Source organism: Neolamprologus multifasciatus, chromosome 15 (genome assembly GCF_963576455.1).
Source record: "Neolamprologus multifasciatus chromosome 15, fNeoMul1.2, whole genome shotgun sequence".
NCBI lineage: Eukaryota > Metazoa > Chordata > Actinopteri > Cichliformes > Cichlidae > Neolamprologus > Neolamprologus multifasciatus.
In genome coordinates this window covers 29,348,633-29,374,099 of record NC_140453.1, presented here as the reverse complement: position 1 = coordinate 29,374,099, position 25,467 = coordinate 29,348,633, and the positions used below count along the sequence as shown (strand labels likewise).

The following is a 25,467-nucleotide window of genomic DNA, read 5'->3' as shown; positions in this document are numbered from 1 at the left end:
CTAAGCCTCCTCAGAGGTGCAGTTAAGCTATTTTTAGGAAGACGAGACTCTTATCTCCAGTTCGGAGGCCTATGCAGGAGGAACTAAGCTAGAAAACAATCAACAATTAGTTTTTTCCACTAAACGTGTTTCTAATATGTGTTTTTCAGTTTTATATGGATTCTTTACTCTGTTTGGTATTTTAAAGTAGAGAACAAGTTCAAAACTATGCAATGGTCTCTTTGCAGTCATTACGCTTCGTCTCTGTTTCTTCCCCTGAGGACACGCGTTGTGTCATCTGTAAACTCAGATGAAGGCTCTGGGTCCATGAACTTGACTGTACCAGGCCCATGTGACCTCCCACCCTGAGGGGCCTCAGTAATATAATCAGCTTACCTCTCCTTGCACAGCTCGTCCAGGTGATGGTCAATCACTCGTCCGTCTGCTCCGGTGATCATAGCTATTTTGGGCGGGGCTCCATCCAGGAAGTGATGCGGCAGGATGACAGCGGCGGTCTTCACGGCAGACACTGTGCTTTGACAGGATGCCGATCGGTGAGGACTCCTACCTCTGCTTACTGCGGCCATCGAGGAGGAGGAGGAGCACGAGGCCAGAGCTAGGTGATCATCTAGTTCTGCACCTCCGCCAACACCTGGCCCCGCCCCTCCCAGGCTGCCTGTCAGCAGCCTCAGGTTATGAGGTTGATGTTTGAGTTCGTAGTAATTGGTGAGGTCCATGTGGAGTTCTGAGGGAGGAGGAGAAGGAGGGTCAAGAGCCATCAGATCAACAACTCAGGCTCTACTTTTAAAACAGCAGCCCCGGGATATTCAGCGTTTGATTTTAGAATTACAGTCACTATCTTTTATTCGTCAATAATACTCTTCAGCATATTTATACTCACATTTTTTGCAATATTTCTGCATAAAATTATTTTGTTAAAGGGCTTATACTGTGTTTAATCCATTAAGTTTTTTAAATTTTACCTATTTTATTTGCACCTTATTTGCCTCTGCAGGCGTCTGTTTTTATGGGAATTTTTTGTGTGGTTTTGTTGACGATCGTGGCTCAAGAGTTGGGAGTTCGCCTTGTAATCGGAAGGTTGCTGGTTCGAGTCCCGGCTTGGACAGTCTCGGCCGTTGTGTCCTTGGGCAAGACACTTCACCCGTTGCCTACTGGTGGTGGTCAGAGGGCCCGGTGGTGCCAGTGTCTGCACTGACAGAGGTGAGGCTCAGAGCAGCTGTGGCTACAATGTAGCTGCCATCACCAGTGTGTGGATGACTGGATGTGTAAAGCACTTTGGGGTCCTTAGGGACTAATTAAAGCGCTTTGCAAATACAGACCATTTACATCTGGTCATTTCTATGCAGGCTTGTCTTCATTTTACTTATTGTGATCTAAAATTATATTTTTTTAATTATTTATTTTAATTTTTTAATTAATTATTTATATTTATTTAATTATTTAATTAATTATTATTAATTTAATTATTTAATTATATTAAGGAAAAACAACAACAAACGTCTCCACTTTTCAGACTTTAACAGCAAATCTCTGTTTTTTCTTTAATCTGTTTTCTTTTGGATGTTTTGGTATTTAAATGCTACATTTGTGTGACTCATAAAACGTGTAAACAAAAATATTCTGTCATTAGCAACAATCTGTTTTTTATTTAAATGCTCTGTCATAAAATCTGTCATCTGTCTAACCCCGGCTGGCTGTCACTGGTTACCAGTACCATAAATAATACTAAAACACTCTATTTTTTAACTGGACCACCACTTTTAAGTTTGTATGGTTACATTTGAAGTAAACTTATCTAAATTCAGAGTTAATGCAGCTAAACTGTTGGTTTTATGTTTATTAATTAGACTGATTTAATTTCAGTTGTGTAGCTGAGTTGACAGACAGCTGGAGTCTATAAACACATCTGTCAGCTTGAAATGAACAAATTCCTGTCCAGACAAAGTAATTGACAATAACTGGCTATTTAACTGAATGAGGCCTGGCTTGCTGGAGCCAATCAGATTAGCTGAATGAGTCAATCTGCTTTCTCTGTAAGCGATGATTAGTCTCACTGGAGGCTCCGAGCTCTCAGCTTCACACACCAGCAGAGTCAGGTAGGTTCAAACGTAGTCTCCAGATGTACAGTGACTAAACAGACAGTTATAACCGTCTCTCACTGTGATTTTAAAGCAAATTATTGTCAACATAAACCATTTTTTCTAAATCCGGAAAAAAGAGACGAGCAAATCTGAACCTGGTTCTCAGGTCATAATGTTGAGTATGAGGGGAACCTTCTGGGGGTGAACATCCCAAGTTCCTTAAATGGTTCCTAGAAAATGGTCCTGAGGCAGAAACAATCCTCAAATTACAAAAAAAAAAAGCCAGATTTCGACCTTTAAGTTGGTGCAGCACGTCGCTCCTTCCAGACGATGCCAGGGTCCCTGCCTCCTGTTCCAGCTTACTCTGCAGTTGTTTCAGCACCTCCTAAAGAAAACAACATGAACGTATCCAGGTGAAACTCCACAAATATACATTTCCAGGTCAAAAGGTCACTTCCTTGTCAGGGGCTGGATCTGAGCCCCAGTGTTTTGTGTTATCATTCATCTTTGATTTCATCCTGGTTTATCTCTGCCAGTGTTTTGGTTTCCTTTTTGTATTTCTAACTACTATTTCTTGATTTCTAGTCTTTAGGTTGTGTTTCTGTGCCTCCCCTGTGTTCGGTGTTTCTACTCTGTACCTTCCTGTCCCACGTTTCAGGTCTCTGTTCTCTTGTCATCCTTGCCTCTGTGTTTGTGTGTTTCCTGTTTTACTTTGAAAGTCTGTGTATTCTGCTTTGCTTCCTTTGTCTCGTTATGTCAGATTAGCCCCAGCTGTGTCTCCCCAGGTGTTTCCACTTCCCTCCCCTTGTGTATATTTACGTCCTCTGTCTCCTTCTGTTCATGTCGGGTTGTCTGTTGTCTTCATGTCAAGTCATGCTCACAGAGTCTTGTTTTCTGCTGTCGTACTTATGTTTGGATTATTTCACAGTCATGTTTTTGGATGTTCCTGTTCAGTTTCATGTTGTTGTCTCTTGTCCTCATTTTCATGGTTAGTTTTATTTTTCCAGTTTAGGTTTTAGTTTAGTTCTGTCTTTGTTTTGTCTCGCCTTGTTTGGCTATTTTTTCATCAGCCTAAATAAACGTCTTGCTTTTTATTATACTTAGTTTCCTCTCCTCCGTGAGTGCTTTTGGGTCAGCAAACACTTTCCTCCTGTTCTCATTCTTCTTGGTCTCATCTACTACAAAAATACACTCGCTGCAGTAAAGTGATTAATTGTAACGTTGAGTGGTGAGTGTTTTTAAATGAGTGTTAGATGGAATAATTCCTATGCTCGATTTGTATTTAAGGTCAATATAAAACTTCCATAGTGAAATTGCCCATTTAACCTCCTAGGACCTGGTGTCCACATATGTGGAAATTTTGCTCTACAAGGGCCTTACGAGGACATTATAGTGCCACTATTTGATCAAAATTTAAAACGAATATCCTCAATTAAGCAGTAAAGTATCTTATATATAATAACATAAGCCTTTTGGGGTCCTTCTGTGAGGCGTGTTATTGTTGGTCTTGTAGCCTGTAAGGTATATTTGATTTAAAGCGGACTTGATAACAACAAAGAAGCTTCAAACATCACAGAGAAGTCATTTTCCCTCATTTTTAAAGTCCGGTTTTATTCCCGCTTTATTCTGTGACCTACTTTGTTTTGCTTCTGGAAGCTGAAAGAACTGACTAACCCTTTTTGTGTTTTTGTTGTTAAAGTATACATTAAAACACACTTTCATTACAAATTTGTATTTTAAACCTTTTTGTGTCATTTTGGTGTTCATATAGATCAAATCCCACTTACATGTTTTTGCATATTCCAGGAACGCAGAGACAAATGAATGAAATCAGCACAGTGCGAGCAGTGCAGGGATTTTTGTGGTATTAAAAACATTTTCTCTTACAGTCTAGAAAGATTATCCTCCGTGTACAAGCAGGAGCGATTAGTCTCAGTGAAAGCTCTGTTTTTTTTTCTGCAGTTGACAAAGACTCGGTTTCCCACCAAAATAAATAAAACTCAGCTATTGAATCTCATGAGATCTGTGGTTAAACCACCACGAAGTTACTACTTACAGGTATTAAAATGACTGCAGTACAAACATTAGTTGCTACATGACACACAGAAATATCTGATGACTGTTGCTGATTTTTTTCAAACTAACCAGACAAAATTATTTTTTGATTTATCTCCATTTTTATCCTGACTGATGAGATTAATAAACATAAAAAGATAATAATCCCTAAAAGCAGCAGATAAAACGTCACCTCATCACTGATGGAGATAAAAAGCAGAATAAAAAGCAGTCCTTCCTTCTCATCAGCTAGTTGTAATCTATCAGTTTGGATATTAAAGGTGTTTTTATCAGTCGACTCACCTGCTACAGGTGAACTTGGTGCAGCAGTGAACTCGGTGTGTATGTCTGCTCTCTCCGCTCTCTGTCCTGGTTCTGACTAAAACCTGCTGATCTCTGCCTCATAATCTAGCTGCTCTCAGCATCTGGACACGTGAGTCAGTGCGTACATGTGTACATGCACATGTGTGTCTGTGTGCCTGCAGCTGATGGGATTTACATCCCGCAGCCTTTGAGTCTTGGCCTGATTCACAGCCTTCTCGCTCTCAGTGTGAATCTATTCATTATTCTGACATAGAAAGAGCTGATTTGATTATGATGTCTGATTACAGGCTATAATTCAATTCAATTCAATATAATTCAAAAATATGAAAGCGAATCTGAATTTAAAGGTTTATTTTTTAACATCAGCGGTTTGAACAAATAATCCTAAAATAATCTTAATATGAAATCAACAAGCTTAAGAAGAGTACACGTGACCCTGGAAGCATGTTATGGACATTTTATGCTCAGCCCAGCTGGTTATTGACATGTCAGATTTTTTATTATTTATTTTGTTTCGGTGTGCAACTTTGCCAAAACAATGTGGGACTCTGTAGTTTTCTCTGGTCCCCTCCCCAATCAGACCAGGAGTGACATGTTTAGCCGCATGTTCTCCTTAAATTGCTGGCTGTCTGAGTGGTGTCCCAGAAACGATGTGGGCTTCATAGATAATTAGCAAACCTTCTGGAGGAAACCTGGTCTTGTTAGGAGAGACGGCATCCATCCCACTTTGGATGGAGCAGCTCTCATTTCTAGAAATATGGACAAATTTATTAAACCCCCCAAAATATGACTATCCAGAGTTGGGACCAGGAAGCAGAGTTGCAGTCTTACACGCCTCTCTGCAGCTTCTCTCCTCCTGCTACCCCCCCAAAAACCCATCTCCATAGAGACTGTGTCAGCTTCCAAACAGACAAAAAACAAACTAAAAACCAGCAACAAACAACTTAAACAGAAACAATTACAAAGAAAGAACAATACAGTATCCACATCTGAACCAAAGAGTAAAACAGTGAAATGTGGATTATTAAATATTAGGTCTCTCTCCTCCAAGTCTCTGTTAGTACATGACTTAATAATTGATCAACAAATTGATTTACTCTGCCTTACAGAAACCTGGTTGCAGCAGGATGATTATGTTAGTTTAAATGAATCGACACCCCCGAGTCATTCTAACTACCAGAAATCTCGAAGCACAGGCCGAGGGGGAGGTGTGGCAGCAATTTTTCACACCAGCCTATTAATCAACCAAAGACCCAGACAGACTTTTAATTCATTTGAAAGCCTGATGCTTAACATTGTCCACCCCAGCTGTGAAACTCAGAAACCAGTCTTACTTGTTATCATCTATCGTCCACCTGGGCCTTACACAGAGTTTCTGTCTGATTTCTCAGACTTTATATCTAATTTAGTTCTGAGCTCAGATAAAATAATTATTGTGGGTGATTTTAACATCCATGTAGATGCTAAAAATGACAGCCTCAACATGGCATTTAATCTGTAATTAGACTCAATTGGCTTCTCTCAACATGTAAAAGAACCCAACCACCACTTTAATCACACTCTAGATCTTGTTTTAACATATGGCATAGAAACTGAACATTTAACAGTGTTTCCTGAAAACCCTCTCCTGTCTGATCATTTCCTGATAACATTTACATTTACAATAATTGATTACACAGCAGTGGAGAGTAGACTTTATCACAGTAGATGTCTTTCTGAAAGCGCTGTAACTAAGTTTAAGAATATAATCCAGCCACTGGTATCATCGTCAATGCCCTGTACCAACACAGAGCAGAGCAGCTATCTGAACGCTACCCCAACAGGGGTCGATTATCTTGTTAATAATTTTACCTCCTCACTACGTACGACTCTGGATACTGTAGCTCCAGTGAAAACTAAGGTCTCTAATCAGAAGTAGCTGACTCCGTGGTGTAATTCTCAAACACGTAGCCTAAAGCAGATGACTCGTAAGCTGGAGAGGAAATGGCGTGTCACAAATTTAGAGGATCATCATTTAGCCTGGAGAAATAGTTTGTTGCTTTATAAGAAAGCCCTCCGCAAAGCCAGAACATCTTACTATTCGTCACTGATTGAAGAAAATAAGAACAACCCCAGGTTTCTCTTCAGCACTGTAGCCAGGCTCTTTTGAGCCAACCATCCCTTTAACGTTAACTAGTGATGACTTCATGAACTTCTTCACAAATAAAATGTTTATCATTAGAGAAATTTTTTTTACCAATAATCATCCCACAGATGTAATATTATCTACAGCTACACTTAGTACCATTGATGTTAAGTTAGACTCTTTTTCTCCAATTGATCTTTCTGAGTTAACTTCAATAATTACTTCCTACAAACCATCAACGTGTCTTTTAGACCCCATTCCTACAAAACTGCTCAAAGAAGTCCTGCCATTGATTAATTCTTCGATCTTAAATATGATCAACCTATCTCTAATAATCGGCTATGTACCACAGGCCTTCAAGCTGGCTGTAGTTAAACCTTTACTCAAAAAGCATCTCTAGACCCAGCAGTCTTAGCTAATTATAGGCCAATCTCCAACCTTCCTTTCATATCAAAAATCCTTGAAAGAGTAGTTGTCAAACAGCTAACAGATCATCTGTAGAGGAATGGTTTATTTGAAGAGTTTCAGTCAGGTTTCAGAGCTCATCACAGCACAGAAACAGCTTTAGTGAAGGTTACAAATGATCTTCTCATGGCCTCTGACAGTGGACTCATCTCTGTGCTTGTCCTGCTAGACCTCAGTGCAGCGTTCGATACTGTTGACCATAATATCCTATTAGAGCGATTAGAACATGCTGTAGGTATTACAGGTACTGTACTGCAGTGGTTTGTATCATATCTATCTAATAGACTCCAGTTTGTGCATGTAAATGGAGAGTCCTCTTCACACACTGAGGTTAATTATGGAGTTCCACAGGGTTCAGTGCTAGGACCAATTCTGTTTACATTATACATGCTTCCCTTAGGCAGCATCATTAGAAGACATAGCATACATTTTCACTGCTATGCAGATGACACCAAGCTCTATCTGTCCATGAAGCCAGATAACACACACCAATGAGTTAAACTGCAGGAATGTCTTAAAGACATAAAGACCTGGATGGCCACTAACTTTCTGCTTCTTAATTCAGATAAAACTGAGGTTATTGTACTCGGCCCTGAAAAGCTTAGAAATGTGGTATCTAACCAGATTCTTACTCTGGATGGCATTACCTTGGCCTCCAGTAACGCTGTGAGGAACCTTGGAGTCATTTTTGACCAGGACATGTCCTTCAACGCACATATTAAACAAATATGTAAGACTGCGTTCTTCCATTTGCGCAACATCTCTAAAGTTAGAAATATCCTGTCTCAGAGTGACGCTGAAAAACTAGTTCATGCATTTATTACTTCCAGGCTGGACTACTGCAATTCATTATTATCAGGATGTCCAAAAAACTCACTGAAAAGCCTTCAGTTAATCCAAAATGCTGCAGCAAGAGTCCTGACAGGGACTAGAAAGAGAGAGCAGATTTCTCCTGTTTTGGCTTCCTGTTAAATCCAGAATTCAAAATCCTGCTCCTCACATACAAGGTCTTAAATAATCAGGCCCCATCTTATCTTAATGACCTTGTAGTACCATATCATCCTATTAGAGCACTTCGCTCTCACTCTGCAGGCCTACTTGTTGTTCCTAGAGTATTTAAAAGTAGAATGGGAGGGAGAGCCTTCAGTTTTCAGGCCCCTCTTCTGTGGAACCAGCTTCCAGTTTGGATTCAGGAGACAGACACTATCTCTACTTTTCAGATTAGGCTTCAAACTTTCCTTTTTGCTAAAGCATATAGTTAGGGCTGGACCAGGTGACCCTGAATCCTCCCTTAGTTATGCTGCAATAGACGTAGGCTGTTGGGGGATTCCCATGATGCATTGAGTTTTTCCTTTCCAGTCACCTTTCTCACTCACTATGTATTAACAGACCTCTCTGCATTGAATCATATCTGTTATTAACCTCTGTCTCTCTTCCACAGCATGTCTTTATCCTGTCTTCCTTCTCTCACCCCAACCAATCACAGCAGATGGCCCCGCCCCTCCCTGAGCCTGGTTCTGCCGGAGGTTTCTTCCTGTTAAAAGGGAGTTTTTCCTTCCCACTGTCGCCAAAGTGCTGCTCATAGGGGTCATATGATTGTTGGGTTTTTCTCTGTATCTATTATTGTACGATCTACTGTACAATATAAAGCGTATTGAGGCGACTTTTGTTGTGATTTGGCTCTATATAAATAAAATTGAATTGAATTGTTTGTGTGTGTTGTGCTAGGGCAGACCAGTTCATGCATAGCTCGGGACTTTGTGTCAACCACATTATTATTGTGATAAATCTTAAAATCAAACTCATTACTCTGTAATTTCATTATTAAATATAAGTTTACAGTAAAGAATTATTTAGCATTAAACGGAGGAATATGAAATTAGGTGGAACCACAGATAAAAGATAAAAGACAAAACCACCTTGAAGTCACCAGCTGGTAAGGGAAGTCCTATTTTTGAAATCTCCACTTGGGCATTATAACAATCACCATCTTGCCTGTTTGGAAATAGACATGAAGAGCAACGGGAATATTTGACATGGCAGCACCCTGTTGATCCAAAAACACCCTACATCATCTCCTGCTTTATGGTCTTTGTTTACTCTAGCATAATTCATTTTATGTTCAAAATTTTTAAAAGTATTTGAAACCATAAACTCAGCTGGTAAGTGTTTAATGAGGTCACACATTATTTCAGTAGTATGTTTGTTTCCCGTAGTTCTTCAGCACAATCAGACTTCTTTTACAGCCAGAGGAGTCGCCCCCTGCTGGCCATTTAAGCGAGAAAAGTTTCAGACACTTCGTGCTCTGCCTTGACTTTAACCACGCCCATCATTTATATGCAATTTACGGGTGGAACCAGCGGCTGCAGAGCGGCTCGAAGTGCTTCGATCGCCACTGACCTTCATGCCGAATGTCTCGGTCTCAAGCTTGGACAGGTGGTTTGAATTATCCTCCAGCTCCCTCCTCAGGTGGGAGTTCTCCTTTCGGAGCGCCTCCACCTGGTGGGCCAGCTGGTCGTAGGAAGCCACGGTGTTGGCCATCTTCACACTCTGCAGCGCCTCCTGCAGGAACACACACACATAAGAGGATGGTTAAAAGCTGGAGGCAGGTGTGATGACATCACACAGGCAGCAACTACCTGAAGCTGAACAGGAGGAGTGTGTGAAAGTATGAGTGATGGGTAACTTTGCTTCCTCGCCTCCTCCAGGCAGGACGCTCTTGTTAGATAACATATTATCTAAGTTCTCCTCTGGCGTTTTCCACTGTCCAGTCAGCTGATCCTGAAACAACTTCACATTTTCCACTCAGTCACGTCTCATATTTCTGCATTAGACTTCCGCAGTACTCTTCACAAGTGTGTCGCACATAAAACAACCACGTCTCCTAAAAACCGCCTCAAACTAAATTATGTGCAGCTACAAATATCTCATTAAGGAAACATCATTTTTACATTTTCTTTTTGATTTTAAAAAACTTTTGACTTAAAAGATTTAAATCTTTCTCTTCAACAATAATGATTTTCAAGCGGTACAAATAAAGCAAAATGCATTTGTTTGACTTAAGGGTGTAATTTTCAGTACCTAGAAATAATTACTTCTTTTACTTAAAATGCAAATTTCATTTAAGAATACATTTTTTTAAAGTACCAATTTAACGTAGTGACTTAGAGGTAAAGAAAAAACTATATTTCTCACACTGCTGTTATTATAAAGTGTCCTAACTGCATTATTTATAAGACAAGAGAAGATAATATATATTGCTGCATTAACACAAAGCCCAAAAAATAAACATAACCTTTTAACAAACTGCTTAAATAACACAGAGTAGTCTGATGAAATAGATTCATATATTTACATTTAAATGAAAAAGGTTAATTTACTAATAAAATATATATTAAAAAGTAAGATATAGAAAAACAGTAAAAGGGCTCTGTGTTTTCTTTTACTGTACCTACACTTTAAGTATGAACTGGTATTAAACATTAATGCCAGTATTTCAAGAAGCTACATTCATAAAAACATTGAGATGTGTGACATGTAAGTGTACGCACACATCACTGAAACATCTACGTGTGAATATTAGGTTAACAAAGGTCTTAAAGGCAGCCTGATATCAGCTCCAACTGCAGGAACACACAAAGAAGAACAGAGGAGTGTTTGGTGACGCAACACAGATAACAAATAAATTGAATAAAAATAAATCTCATTTGAAAGGCACAGATGCCTGAGTGCTTAGAGCTGAGCCCAAGCCTGAGTTTTGTGATCTGCATAAAAATAACCATTTCAGCGACAAATTGGTGCATAAATATTCATCAAAATTCAGGAAATCAAGCTTCTGATACTCAAAATTTCCCATGGGAGACCGCTGTTTAAAATGTCAGGGGTTTGGGAAAAACAATTACGAGAGTTGTGCATCACGAACACATTTGTGCACAACGCAGTTAAAATGATGAAGAAACAAATGTTAAAACCAGATGAACGCATGAATGTCACACTGAGGCTCTGTTAGGGTCAGAGCTGCACATGCTCAGTGCGCTTTTTAGTCCAAACCAGGGTGTGACCTTCACTGCAGAGAAGTGGCAAACAGAGACGCACACTGCTGTTTGTTTGTGTTGCGTTGTGAATAAACTGACGCTACTGTCCTGCGTCTGGTTCCTATTCAGATGTTTTCAAGGATTTTCTTTCGTCAGGTTTCTGTCCAGCTCAGCAAATGTGGAGTCAGTGCACCAAATGTCACTGCTGCATTCATTATGAGAGGCTGACCTCCTCTTCTCCTCTACTCTCCCTCCTCTGCCTCTCAGGGGATTGTGGGTAAGAGCTGCAGGTCTGAGAGATCCAGATTTTATTGGATGTGATCTCGTGTTACAGGAAGATTGCAGAGGACTGAGGCTCTGTACCACCCTTTGATTTGATCATGGACCACATGTGCTGTGCTTTGCTTTTTTATCAATTTATTCATAAAGTAATAACTGTACATTTGGCGAATGGCAGCTTTCACTCTGTTGGTTTTATTAGTGGATGGAATAACACCTCAAATCTGTTAATAATCATTTGTCTCCAAGAAGAGATAGTTTCAGTCACTTTAGTGGGCAGGGCAGTACATTAGCTTCACCCATGGAGCAGAGAAATGCTCATTGTCTCTGACAGTGATGAATGACTCAGCATCCTAATCCAATAAATCTCTCTAAATCCATCTGAGAGCTGAACTCAGTAGCAGAAGCAGCAAAAACCATCATTCTGGTCCTTCATTTAGTTTTTACGAACAATCTGCTGCAGGAGGCCACAAAGACATCTACAAATCATTACTAAGTAACATACAAATAATATGATATAAGCTCAGTCACTAAAAAGGTGAATTTTAGCGAGTGACCTAAACCTACCCACATATTATTTGTCTGACATTTCCATTAAGGAAATTAAAGATAATCCAGAGGTGCTGTTCAAAGTACTGCGGGCAGGTGAAGCACAGCAGCCAGCTGGCCACACCCACCAGTGTCACCACCCAGCTTTCCATCAAACCTCACTAATAATGTTAATGTTACGCCATAAAAAATTTCAATGGGTTAAAAATGATACCCACTGTAAAGTTGGTATAATGGTCACAAAGAAGGAAATTTAGCACTAGGCTATAAACTTTTTTTTTCTTTAAATTTGGACATTTTGCGAGTCTCTGGGAATTTACTCGCTGTTGGACACAGCCTCAAGTGGCCATTAGATGAATTCCATTTTTTGACCTATGCTGACAATCAGTGCTGCCATAAGTTGATATCACTCTGATGAACTCTATTAATGTCCATCATCACAACAAGCAGAGCCCAGGTCCTGATCACTCTTTGGGGTGTGGATACTGAAACCACTGCACATATAATAACTTCAGTAACACAGTATAAAAGGAGTTTATTATTATTATTAAATGTCAAAACAAACAAAACCAATCTGTTTGAAAGGAGGCTATTTTGAATCCAAGACGTCACACTTCGTGCTGTTCCTTGATTACTTTGGTTTCCTTGAGTGGAGACATGCAAATGATTGTAACGACACTATCACTAATATTCAATTTGTCACACACACAGAGTTTGCCCACAAAAACAAACCAATACAGGTCGTCAGTATAGCAGTCTAAATGTGTGTGAAGGTCCCCAGACAGTACAGACCTCAGCTTGTGTGTGTGTGTGTGTGTGTGCGGTTATTCCCTTTAACAGGGTAACATGCTCATCTTCACCCCCCTCATTACCATGGTGACAGATTTGCATGGAGCGATGGCTCTTTCTGCCTCCCTTTCATCTCACACACACACACACACACACACTGCCGCAGTCAGTGCAAAGCATCCTGGGTAAGGAGCAGAAAGAGCTGCTCTGGAGAGGCAGGCCAATCACACAGAGAGTTAACGAGCGCTAACGGACCCCTGTTAAAGGTACTGTTGCTATGGAAACAACTGATTCGATGCATGTGACCCCAATATGAGTCGACTGCACGAGATGAGAAAGGATGAAATAATCACAGTGAGTAGACAAACCTCCAACTAAACCAACAAAAAACTAAACAAACACCTCCGCCAGTAAACCTTAAACCATCACTGCAATGCCAACGCGCACACACACACACACACACACACACACACACACACACACACACACACACACACACACACACACACACTAATCCAGTCTAGCTGGATTCAAGGAGAAGGCTGAAAGTCATTAACCTTCACAGAGGCCTGACAGGACTGATGATTGACTCGGAGCGAGAGAGATGCTAAAAGAAAATCCTGTGTCAGCATTTAGACCGCAAGAGAGGAAACAGAAGGAAAGGAGGAAGAAAGAAAGGACGTTTAAGAAAGACCAGTGAGGAAGACACAGAGTAAAGAAAGGAAAGATCAATGACGAATGAAAGACAACGGGAAAATCTAAAAGTCAAAGTCAACCAACCACGTGGTTTAAAAGCAAACACCGAATGATGAGAAATGAGAAACAAAAAGCTTAAAATTAAGCAAAACAGAAAGAAAGAAATACACTGTGAAAACAAAAATACTAGAAAGACAAAAGGCAGAAAGAAAAACACAGAGTAAGAAAGACTGGAAGGATAAAGGAAAAAGAATAAAAAATAAAAACGATCAACAAACAAACGCTGAAACCTGCTGACATGGTAGAAGCTGCAGCTCAAAAACACATGAATGAATTCAGATGTACGTCATAAATCTTCAGCATTTAAAGATTTCCAAACTGAGCCACTTCTGTCTTCACAACACCTGGAGGTGACTAAATGTGACAAAATGTTACTGATCTTTTATGCTGCACATAGCAGAGCGCAACATTACGAACACCAGCTGCCCCATTTTCCACAGAGGAAGCGCGTTTGTTAGCTTGTTTCAGTCTAAACAGCTGAAACAAAATAAATCATGTTGGTTTATTAATACAATCTGGTGCTGATTGAATATGCAACATGAAAAAACACTGACAGGATGCTGGCACCATTTTCCTCCTCTTTCTTTCTCCCTTTCTTTCATGCCTGGAGGATGCGGTTGCCACAGCAACCAGACAGTCCCAGAGGAGACAGAGATGTAGAGAGATGGAGGATGGGAGGATGTGGGGGTGGAGCAGGTGGCAGGATTGATCGACTCTCACTTTGTTCACAAATATAAAAATAAAGCAGGTTACAAACCTCGAACTGGGACTTCATGAATAAAAACACATTTTACATCCAAGTGGGTCAAACTCACAGAGCGGAGACTTCAGCACAGAAAGTCTCATTGTTATATATTTACATGAAATATATTTTACTGTGAAACACTGAAGATGAGGGCTGTTCAGGCCTCTTCAGCCCTGATTATGTCTTTTTGATTAACTGTAGATACTTGATGCAAGAAACTGTTGGTTCTTTGTTTTAAATCTATTATAAAAAGAGTTCGACATAAAAACACTAACAATAATAAGCCTTGCAGTAGTGATTGTTGTGATTTGGTAAATAACATTCAAATGAGCTGAATGAATACCACCTGCAGATGACTGCAGTGATCTTTGTGTACGCAGCTCAATATCAGTCAAAACAATGACTGAGCTGCACTGATGCAGGTACTGGAGGCCGTGCATGATGTTAGTGTACATACTGTGCACCTGTTTATTTATTTATTTATTTATTTCTATTTATTAAGCGCTTTTCACAGACAGACAATCACAAAGCGCTGTACACAAATATTAAAATAAACAATAAAATCAATAGACATTATATACAATGTAAAAGATCAAATGTAAATAATGTAAAAAATATAAAATATGTAGATCAACAAAAGGCTTGTTTGAACAGAAGGGTTTTTAACTGTTTTTTAAAAGAATCCACAGAGTCAAGCAAACGTAATTGTAGTGGTAAACTGTTCCACAGCCTTGGTGCAACAGACTGAAAGGCTCCGCCCCCTTTTGTCTTCAGTCGTGTACGGGGAACAACTAAGAGACTCTGAGTCTGTGAGCGGAGATGACGAGCAGCAGTGTATTTTATAAGAAGCTTGGATAAGTAATCGGGAGCCATTTAGTGCTCTGTATGTTAAAACAAGAATTTTAAAGCGAATTCTTCTTCGAATTGAAGTTTTGAATTCTTGTTTAATGACAACAATGAGCTACAGCTCGCTCTTAAAATTCCTTCATGTTATGTTACTTATGTGTTATGCTAGTGCGCTATCATATGATTTAGTCCTACTGATCGCTTGATATAGTTTGATATATTTTTATGATGAATTAATTAATGACTCAACTGGATCTCAATTTAAAAATGTACCATTAGGTGAGAGTTATGAATATTAGAAAGTTATTTTGACACTGAAGGAATCACTCTGTTATCAAAAGTTCACCAGGCGAGGCACAGAGAAAGTTTAATAGATAAGAAGAAAAAAACGTTTATTTTTTATGTCTCTACCATGAAGGGAAGGTTGTTTATCGAGTCCTAACAGCTACTAACTGCTTTTACGTTGCAGCTCTGACCGGTTGATCAGCTTCAGGTTTGTCACGTGAGGCCTGGAGGAGGAACAGATGATGGATGATGGATGAAGATTTTGCTCCAACAAAGCGAGCGCCTCTTTATTAACCACAACAATCAGATACTTCCTGTCAGCAACACCAAACAGCTCTGCTGCTGCTGTTGTTGATGAAATGTGAGACCTGCTACGGAAGAATAAGCGTGAGAGTGAAAAGCATGGAAACAGATGCTGATCGAAGAGGTGATTGATTTGATGACATAACAGTGAAGCAGTCAGTACAAACAGCTTCAGATTCAGCGACAGGACGAGAGGACGTGTCAGCGAGCAATAACGCAGAAACATGTTCCTCCATCTTTTTTTTATGCTGCAGAAGTCGACCTCCTACAGATGACCTACATTCTCATGCAGGTGAAGCAAATACAGCAACGCAAAACCAGCTGAATGATGCAGCAAATAAATCTGCAGCACTGTTGATTAATCACATTTTTATGAATCTACTTTCATCTGAGCTCAATTTATTTGAGCATGTTGATAAAATTCTTCTTTTGGCTTTTCGTCCTTTTTCTCAAACTGCAAGAACATCTGGAATGCCATGAATCCAACACTCAATCACAAAAGTTCCCTCACTGAGAGCAAATAGCAGCAGCAGCTTCAATCCCAAACAGATGATGGAATGAAGGTCAAAGGTCAGAGGTGACAGACTAAACTGATGCCCAGTCTGACAGAAAACACTAACCCTACATAGCATAAGCTCCTCCTCCAACTTTCCAGCTCAGAGATCTGTCTGCGAGTCTCGCCGAGAACCAACGTTGCCAACGTTTTCCTCTGATTCAAGGAGGAAAATCAACAGAAATATGACAGAACGAAGAGGAAACAGACGGGACGTCAGCGCATGTGCTCATCAATAACAGTTCTGAGTGAATGTCTGAGAGCATATTTAGAGTAAACAGATAAAATCAGCTCTTCACTTTGAGCAAACCAGCTGACCAGCTCACCGACTTCCTTCCTTTGATGCTGGTTTCCCACTGAAAATAATTTTGTCCCATTATTATGCAGGGATGCTGCCGTTTCATTAACATTTTCTTTTGATTTTAAGTGGCAGGCAGCAAACCATAAGAGGGAATAACCCTGTCATGTGACCTACTACAACAGGGTTACAAGCATAATGACGCTGAAAGGCGCTTCAGGCTAAAGGCCGTTCAGAATGATCAAACATGATTATTCAAAAACAGCAGTTATTTTGCTGTTCACATGTAAAACAATTGCATGAAAAATATTTGACTTTGGTGGAGGACACAGGCTGACCAGCAGTGTTTTTGACTGCAGGAAGTCAGTGAGTCGCAGCAGCCTCTCAGGCCTCAGGCAGCCACGCGGCGAGTGACAAAGAGCTGGAGCTGACATGCAACTGTTGTGTACTACAGAAAGCGCAGCGGGAAGAGACCATGATGCAAAAACAACGAGTTATACTCCTCCCATAGGTCATCGTGGCTTGAGCTGAACTACACTGTGAGCGACTTTGAGCTTTCAGGCATTTCTGTAATCATTATAATGAATCATTGGAAGTCAAAAGTCGAATTAGAGTTCAACTCAAATTCCGGATATGAATCTGTTTCCTTATAAGATCTTCAGCCCTTTTTGCACCTCTGTCTCTTTCTGTCTCTTTCTTGTCTGACAGTCAAAGATCTGAAATGGATCTTTTTTATTATCTTAATCTTAACAGATTAGATAAGAGTGTTCAGCCTTCCATAACACTTTGGTCTTTAGTTGGTTCATTGTCTTTTAAACTAGTTCACTAAAATAAAATAAAATCCCTCATTTTGTGCATCCTGGGATTTCACTGTAACTTGATGTGCAGCAGAGGCTTCCAGTAGGTTTTCTCCTGGTTTATCAGTGTGTTACCTAAAAAGCAGTGACTGCATACAAACACTGTCATACCCACAACACACGAGGAGCCACTGGTGCAACACTTATAACATAACAGGGGTTTCATGCACTATAGCTCTGTTTTTGTGTCTTTTAAAGCTTCTGTTTATTTCCTATAAATAAAAGCTCGATGTTTGTTTCCACTTTTTTGTTGGGGCCCATAAGCTCGGATATTATGATGAGGACTTCATGATAATCTCTGCGTTCTGTTGTCTTACGTACAATTTTACAATTACGTACATTAAAACATACCATAATAGACCCATTTCTGTAATATACTCACATATCTATATTATTGCTAATATATATTGTAATATATCTATATCATGGCTAAAGCACTTCTGGATGGATGCAAACTGCATTTCGTTGCCCTGTACCTGTGCATGTGCAATGACAATAAAGTTGAATTCTATTCTATTCTATTCTATTCTATTCTATTCTATTCTATTCTATTCTATTCTATTCTTATTGGAGGAAAATATTTGGAAACAAATCAGAATTAAGAACATTAAAAACAGATTAGGTTCACACATATGAAGCTGTGACAGGTTGTGAGACATCAGACTGAATGAGACCGACTACATCAACACTCGTGTGTTTTGGACCGTAAACCGGGGGCCTCATCGACCCCCTGAGGCTTCTTCACTAATCCTTCTGTGCTTATTAAAAAATCTTCAGAATGGTCCTTTAAATGCAAACTGACAGCTTTATTTTGTTATTTTCTGTATTTGAGCTACTTCAAAGTTTTCTTTATTTTCTTTATGTATTAATCTTTTACTGTGAAGGGTGTTTCTGAGCAAACAGACAGCAGAGGAGCTGCTGGGAGCCACACCCTCCATCTGTGCCTCCATCACTCACTATAACAAAGCTTCAGATCATCAGGAAAAGACGTCTACATACAGAACAAATCCCAGAAAACTGAAGCTACTGTCTCTGTCTCTCATGTGATCAGTCAAACCACTAAAGTGCAACAGCTCCACAGTTTCTCTCACATTGTTCTCAATAATGTCTGTGAAGGTTCGTAGTCATCATGGTCACTGTAGTCTAAGGAACTAAGAAAAGCGTCTGGACTTCTTTAAGTTTCATTGAAGACGTTAAGAGAGAAGAAAATGACTCAAACTCCCAGAGAGCACAGCACAGAAATCTTAAGCTTGGGGTTTAACTGAGAGTAGTCATGCGCCTTTGTGAGGGTTTCAACAGAACCGTGAGCTAAAAAACAACTTGAGTTTCGCTGTGATTTAATCAAAGGAAATATTTTTATGATGAAGGATTCGAAATGATTCATACAGTCAAAGCAGCTACTGAGGATGAGATTTTTACAATAGCTCTCATCATGTAATCCAGCTCTCTCTGATGATGAGGCCGGACACTGGAGAAGCAGAGCAGCTGTAGGAGGATCACAACACTGACAGCTGAGATTTATCTGTAAACGTAGAATAAATCCCGCCAGCAGTTTAATACTCACACAATATGTTTCTGAATTTTTCATTTGGTTGTTGTTATTCCTCATTATTCATCCCAAAGTTATAGAGCCTCCTAAGCTCTTACCCACTACTGCACTTTGTATGCTTGGGCACGCTCGGACTGATTACCACATGGGCAAATGGCCACATACTCAGCAGCCTGCAGCCAATGGAAGCCCTCGACTGTTCAAATATTTGCATAAAGGGATTTTTGTTTGAATGTTTTCTAAATTGAATAATCTAAGGATTACGACACAGGTGTAATGTTAACTGTTACGGTGATAGTCGTGGTGCATTCAAGGACTACCTGGTGAGACAGGGAAAGTGAGCTGCATCCTCTGACGTACGTGGAGGAAAACAATTCTTAATGTGGATTATATTTATATTACAGGTGAGACTGAGTATTGTACTGTAGATGGTGAATAAAGGACGTAACAATAATTTAACAGGACAAAACACCCTGTTTACAGGCAGGTGGGCCTGTGGCAGGTTGGTGTTCAGGCTCGTGATAAACCGTGATCTCCTTTGTCTTTCCAGGGACACAGATATTTACTCTTCACTGTCTCGATCTGTCTCCTCTTACTTACTGACCTACATCTGCCAAAACAGTATCGTCCCTAACGGTATTCTTATTCTTTCTATGTGTACATAAAGCTGCGAAGAATGTGGAACAATTACTTCTTCTGATGTTTGAACTTTCATCAGATTTGATGTTTCGGTATCTTATGTTTTTATACTGTTTTATGTAATTTGCTATGTGTAATATTAATAAATGTTAAAGGTCGTAAATACAACTCTGATTCAATTCACACGACAGCATCACGGTGCCATGAAAGTACTTTTGCACCTTTTTTCATCCCTTTCAGAATTTTTTCCTGTGAAATATTTTCCCTGAAATGCAAAACTTTCATTCAGTTTTATTAAGAAGAATATCTCTGCTTTCACTCTTCTTTCTAAGGAAAGTTTAGGTGCTTTATTTATCAGAGCCTGGGCCTATTGATGCTCCTCTTTGCCCAATCCACCTTGTTCAGTAATCCTGGTCCCTCCCCTACACCACACAACAGAAAATACAAACCTACAGCAGCTGCACCCTTCATGTTCACCTTCTGCAGGCCTAATCAATGCAATAAATCATTCAGGAGCACGACCTGCTTTTCTTCACCAGTTCACTGATTATGCATGTGCATTAAAAGGAGCATATATGAAAAACAACCAACGTAAAATTTCGATCTAACAGACATAAAAGCAGAAGCAGAGCAGCTCCAGAGGAACAATCACGACGGATTTTCTTAAAATCAGCACATTTCAATCACGATGAAGACAAACAATAAACAGAGAAACGCTGAAGAAAGCTGCGACAGCTCCAGCAGAATAAATGAATATTTAACAGAGTCGGCTGATGCATCCTTAACCAGTGAAACCAGTGAAACCAGCGCATACTGGGGGAGACTGCAGGAGACCTTCAAGGCCCAAAATGATCACCCAACTAAAAAAACACCTCACAGTAAATTTCCATGTGCCTTTCAGAATATCCATATTTTCGATTTGATTTTTTGTTTTTAAGATAAAACAGATTTTTTTTCTGCAGGACGCTTCCTGACCTCCTTTTTAGCTGCTGCTTCTCTGACGACATCTATGATTCATCAGCTCCTCCATCCTCCTCCATCCATCTGCATGCATGAAGGAGAAAATACAGCCCTCCCTTCCCAACCCCATCACCTAATACCCCGCATGAATGATGGATGAAATGAAATCAGGGTGGAGGAAAACAAGAACGTTAAAAATGCGACTCAAACCTGAAATCTGCGCCGCAGCTTTTAAAATCCGGACACATCAGCCTCCTCCCGTCGGACCTGCGCTCATCAGCGAGCCTCTTTATGTCGTTATCCGCTGCGTTTAGGAAGAGAACCACATCTAGTCGGACCGAACCGGACCGGGAGAGGACAGGAGGGTCGGTACGGTCGGGAAAAGCCAGATTATAAGGGAATGAGGGGCGAGATGGAAGCGACAAACCGAGGAGCGGTCGGTCCTTACCTCATGACTCTGAGACTCCGAGCTGAAGATCACAGAGAGAAGAGGGAGAGGGGGGGGGGTGGAGGGAGGGAGGAGACAGAGTCGTGGTTGTGGTGGTGGTGGTGGTGGGGTTATATGGAAATAAAAAAAGGTTTTGTTAAAGACCACTGAACTCAGTACAAAAGTAAATCATCCTTTTATAGTTATCCTCACCGTTTACTCACAAATTATCAGTCTGAGAGCGACACACGAATCACACCTCATTAAATGTGGTTAAACACAGAGAAAGCTCAGAGGATATTCATGTGGAATAAAAAATATGAAGTCAAAGCAGTGAGACGGGATCCTTGAGGTAAAGACGAACACATTACATATCTTCTCATTCACTGTTTGAATCACAGCTGTTTCTATATAAGTTTCCACTGTGTAAAGTTTTTGTGCTTTAAAGATTTCGTTTGATTGCTGAGAGGTTTCAGTTGTTTGGTTGATTATTTGTTGTGTTTGCGTCCTCCTGTGTTCTTGTTCTTCAGTTTCTCTCTCTTCTTTATAGCTTATCTTTAGGTTAGTTCCTGTTGTACTTTGGTAGCTTGTTGTCTCAGGTGTCCTCTCCTATTTTTCGTTCTCCTTGTGCCTCCCATTCCCGATCAGTCCTCACTGTATACGTAGTCCTGTCATTCTTTATGTATAGCTGTAGGTTTGCATTTCCTGTGCTCCCTGTTTGCCTCTTCGTTGTGTTTTTTGGACTCTAATCAATTGGCTTTGTGTTTCACTCCACACACAACTAACGATGGCAGTTTAGGGAAATCAATCCAACAGCTGTTGGAAAAAAAGTGCACGTAAGACTGCAGAACTAATCAGCCCAACAAGCCAAAGTTTCAGGACCAGCGACTGAAAAACAGTTTCAATGCAGCATCAGCTGTTCAATACTTACAACACACCAATTACATGCTCACCACTGTGCAATATTCACCTTATGTGCAATAGCCCCAAAAACACCTCTGTTATGTCCATTTATCCCACTGCCCACCTGTGCCATTATTAGAGCTGGTATCATTAGATTTTTAATCTCATTTATTGTTTTATGTATGATAGAAGAAAATACAGGATATATATTTCTAGGAATTATATTTTATTCTTATTGTATAAATGTTTATCTTTGTATGCACCAAATACAGCAGTGCTTCTAATTTTGATGCATGTGTGTTGTTGCTGATAATGACAATAAAACTTAATATATCTTAAACTTTGACAATCCAGCTGGTCAGGAAAAGCTTACTCAGCTCTTTATTGTTTCAAACATTACACATGTTTTTTGGTCTTTTTTTGCTTGATATGATTGTTGGTGTTGTTTCTGCATCATTATAATTTACATTACTCCACAGCTATCAGTGTTATTGACCAGTCATGTTGTTAGACTGGAAAAACATTAAACATTTAACCAAAATCTTAAAACTGTAGAAATAACTGTATAATTCAATAATTTACTCAAATGGTATTTAACCGAACTTATGGCTCTTAAAATATTAGTTTCTAACGGTAACTAAGCAGCAAGTAAAGACATAAATAACCCTGAGAAAAAAAATCAACTATACCTAGAAATAATAAATCAATGCTGACTTTTGTTTTAACACAGGACCCCAGGTGGAATGAACCCAGTGATCTACCACAACCTGCTCCTCGCACATCACCTCAGCCGACTTCTGAAAGCAGCTTTAAAGTGTTTCTGTCAGAAACGCCTGAAGACAAGCAGCTCCTGCTGCAGTCTTTCCTTCACAGCTGCAGAGCTGTGAAATCACAACAGCGTGATTTGAGAATGTGAGGAACAGAGGTGCACTGATGCTTCTGCACCAAAATAACAATAATGTTATATGAGAAAGTCACACTGTTTATTATAATAATAATTTATTCATGACAAAATAATATTCCTCACATTCATTATGGAGGCTTTGTGCTGTGCACAACATATTTTAATGCAGTACTTGTGATTTATTCTGTTTCTTTAAATTAGAATTAATTAGTCTGTTGTGTTTAGTTCACTTTACAGGCAGGAACTGAATCTCTGCCACTTCCTCCTGCATCCTTTTCTTTCTTGTTCAGAGAAATATTCACATTGGCTTTGATTGTAGACATTATTTAATAAATCCTTTTATCAGTTTACATGTGTAATTGTAAAGAGCTGATTTTCTTTAGAAACATCACTAAGACTGTAGTATTCTTGAAACCTGCCTCTCTGTCTAAACACAAAACCTAAATTTAGCTGCATTCAGGAAATCTCTGATCAAACTGGGCAAAACCTCAAATGCATCAAACCAGTTTATCAAGAAAAACATTTCTGATTATGAACAACAACAGTCAAAAAACTGATGAATGTTGAAATTCACCAGGCCAAGTTTAAAATAATTATTTAACTGTTATACAGAATGTTTGACAGCCTAATGACCTTTGACTCATTACCATCACATAAACGTTAGCTTTGCAGTGCTTCATCTTCCCCGCTAGAGGGAGATAAGTGACCGTGTTACTTTATCCGGGTCTTTCCAACACATCCAGCATTTTTTTTTTAAATCCATCCTTTCATCCGCAAAAAAGGAAAAGAAAAGAAAAGCAGAAGGCTAAGACCACACATTTTTTTTAGCAGTCATTATCAGTAAAAAGCGATTTTAGCATTTTAAAAGGCAACACAGTAGCTTCCCCTGGCTGCAATATAAATCAGTAATACAGACAATATAAATCAGCTGACTGATACTGCACACTCATCCACTCATCCACCACTTATACATATGCAACTTATCTGGATTTCCCCACCCCAACCCTCCAGCTCTCCTGGCAAACACTGAGGGATTCCCAGCAAGCTGAGAGTTTTCCCCGCGTCTCCTCCCAGGGAGAGATGCCTGAAACACCTCACCTAGGAGATGCCCAGATGTCTACTGGGCTCCTTGCAAACCACCAAGCCCCTCACCCCATCTCTAATGGTGAGCGCAGACGCAACCCATTTAAAAAAGGTGCACACATACTTAAATTAATGATTAAATAATAATATGTATTCTTTGACAATAAATGATAGATGAATAATCAGCTGGCTCTCCAATGCTTTATCATCTCATTTATGGATGATCAGGAGGTACAGGTGGGGGGGGGGGGGGGGGGGGGGTTGCATCAGCATGTGATTGTGAGTAAGTTAGAAACTAATAATACAATACAAAGTGCTTTGGTGCTCAGTTACAACAGAGAAAAGCTATCAGGAGCACCGATCCCTTTACTCCAGCTCCACCATCTTGGACTGCAGCTGCAGTCTTTTGTTCTCTGCAGCCTTGTAGCAGCAGCAGTTCTCCACCTGCTGGAGGGTCTTATAGTCAGATCTGGAGCAGATTTCAAACTTTGATCAGCAGCTGCAGTTCTGGAGTTTGTAAAAGAGGCTTGAGACACATGAGTGATCTTTAGAAACAGTTTATTCTGCAGTCAGGAAAACACAAGACGAGGAGGCCCGGAGCCAAGCTGGTTACTAAAACTTTGAGAAAAAAACTGAAACATTATGAAATCAGTCACATTGTTGACTCAGGTAGATAATAAAATTAAAGTAAGTCACAAAATATAATATTGCTCTGCCCAAATATAGTCTATCTGTGGGGAACAGTGGACTTGTTAGTCACCAATAAAAGCTTTGTTACACTTCCTGATGGTCCTTTAAGAGTCTAAGTGGGACCATAACTTACAGAGCATCATCATGCTGTGTTCAGTAAGACGTCAAACTAACAGAGCATGACGTCATCAGGAGAGCGCTTCCAGCCTCTTCACTTTTCCATGACGCTAAATTTAGACTGAAACTTGTGATAACTCCAAACACTTACACATAACCATGTCAATGAAAACACCAAGATGCAGTCCCCAAACCTGCAGGCAACACATGCTTCATCTGTTATACCAACAGCTCTTTGTCCTCATGCACCACGTGACAATAATCAATGCGATATCGATCACTCACTACTGTAGCCTCAGTGTAACATTACGTAACATTACATTAGTCTGATTTTCATCTATTGTTTTCCTTTTGATGAAAGAAGGATCGAGATAATTGTTTTGAAGTGAAACCAAAACACAAAATGTTTTTGGTACATTTGATCGAACGATCAGGAGTCACACGACCCTAAACATCTGATCACTAACAGGTCCACAGGTTATATTACAGCAGCCTGAACAGCCAATCCTGCGCATTTCCAATGTAACCTGATATGATTCAAGCGTGATTTTAACTTCTACTGTATTCTATTTATTCTGCTCATTGCATTTTTTCCTGTCGATGACGTGTCTGACTGACGCTAAAGGAGGTGAAGGTGAAGAAAAATGTATTTTTACTTTAGAGGAGGAGGATGAAAAGAAGACTTCCGGTTATTCTCAGCCTTCAACCTAAAAGCGCTTAATGCTTTGAAAATAGAAAAAAACACAATGAAAGTTATTTATTCACAGAAAGTTTTATAATCTTATTTATTATCGGTGATGTGTACGGGTGAGTGTAACGGGGGGAGTGCGGGGATTAAAAAAGCTAAACAT

At 39.8% G+C, this 25,467-nt stretch overlaps 1 protein-coding gene across 2 annotated transcripts in view; it reads right to left on the bottom strand.

Annotated features, from left to right (window-relative positions):
• Window positions 1–20,984, bottom strand: part of apc2 (APC regulator of WNT signaling pathway 2) — a 43,043-nt gene extending 22,059 nt beyond the window's left edge. Inside the window, exons 1-4 of one of the 2 annotated variants that reach the window (XM_085134015.1) lie at window positions 20,703–20,984; window positions 9,451–9,612; window positions 2,376–2,466; window positions 376–724 (exon numbers count right to left, since the gene is read on the bottom strand). In XM_085134015.1, the coding sequence (XP_084990141.1) occupies window positions 376–724; window positions 2,376–2,466; window positions 9,451–9,591 (581 nt within the window). In that variant the 5' untranslated portion in view covers window positions 9,592–9,612; window positions 20,703–20,984. Of the gene's footprint in view, window positions 1–375; window positions 725–2,375; window positions 2,467–4,439; window positions 4,770–9,450; window positions 9,613–20,702 lie in introns of those variants that run through there. The other variant, XM_085134016.1, reaches the window with a different exon arrangement.
• Window positions 20,985–25,467: the final 4,483 nt, after the last annotated feature.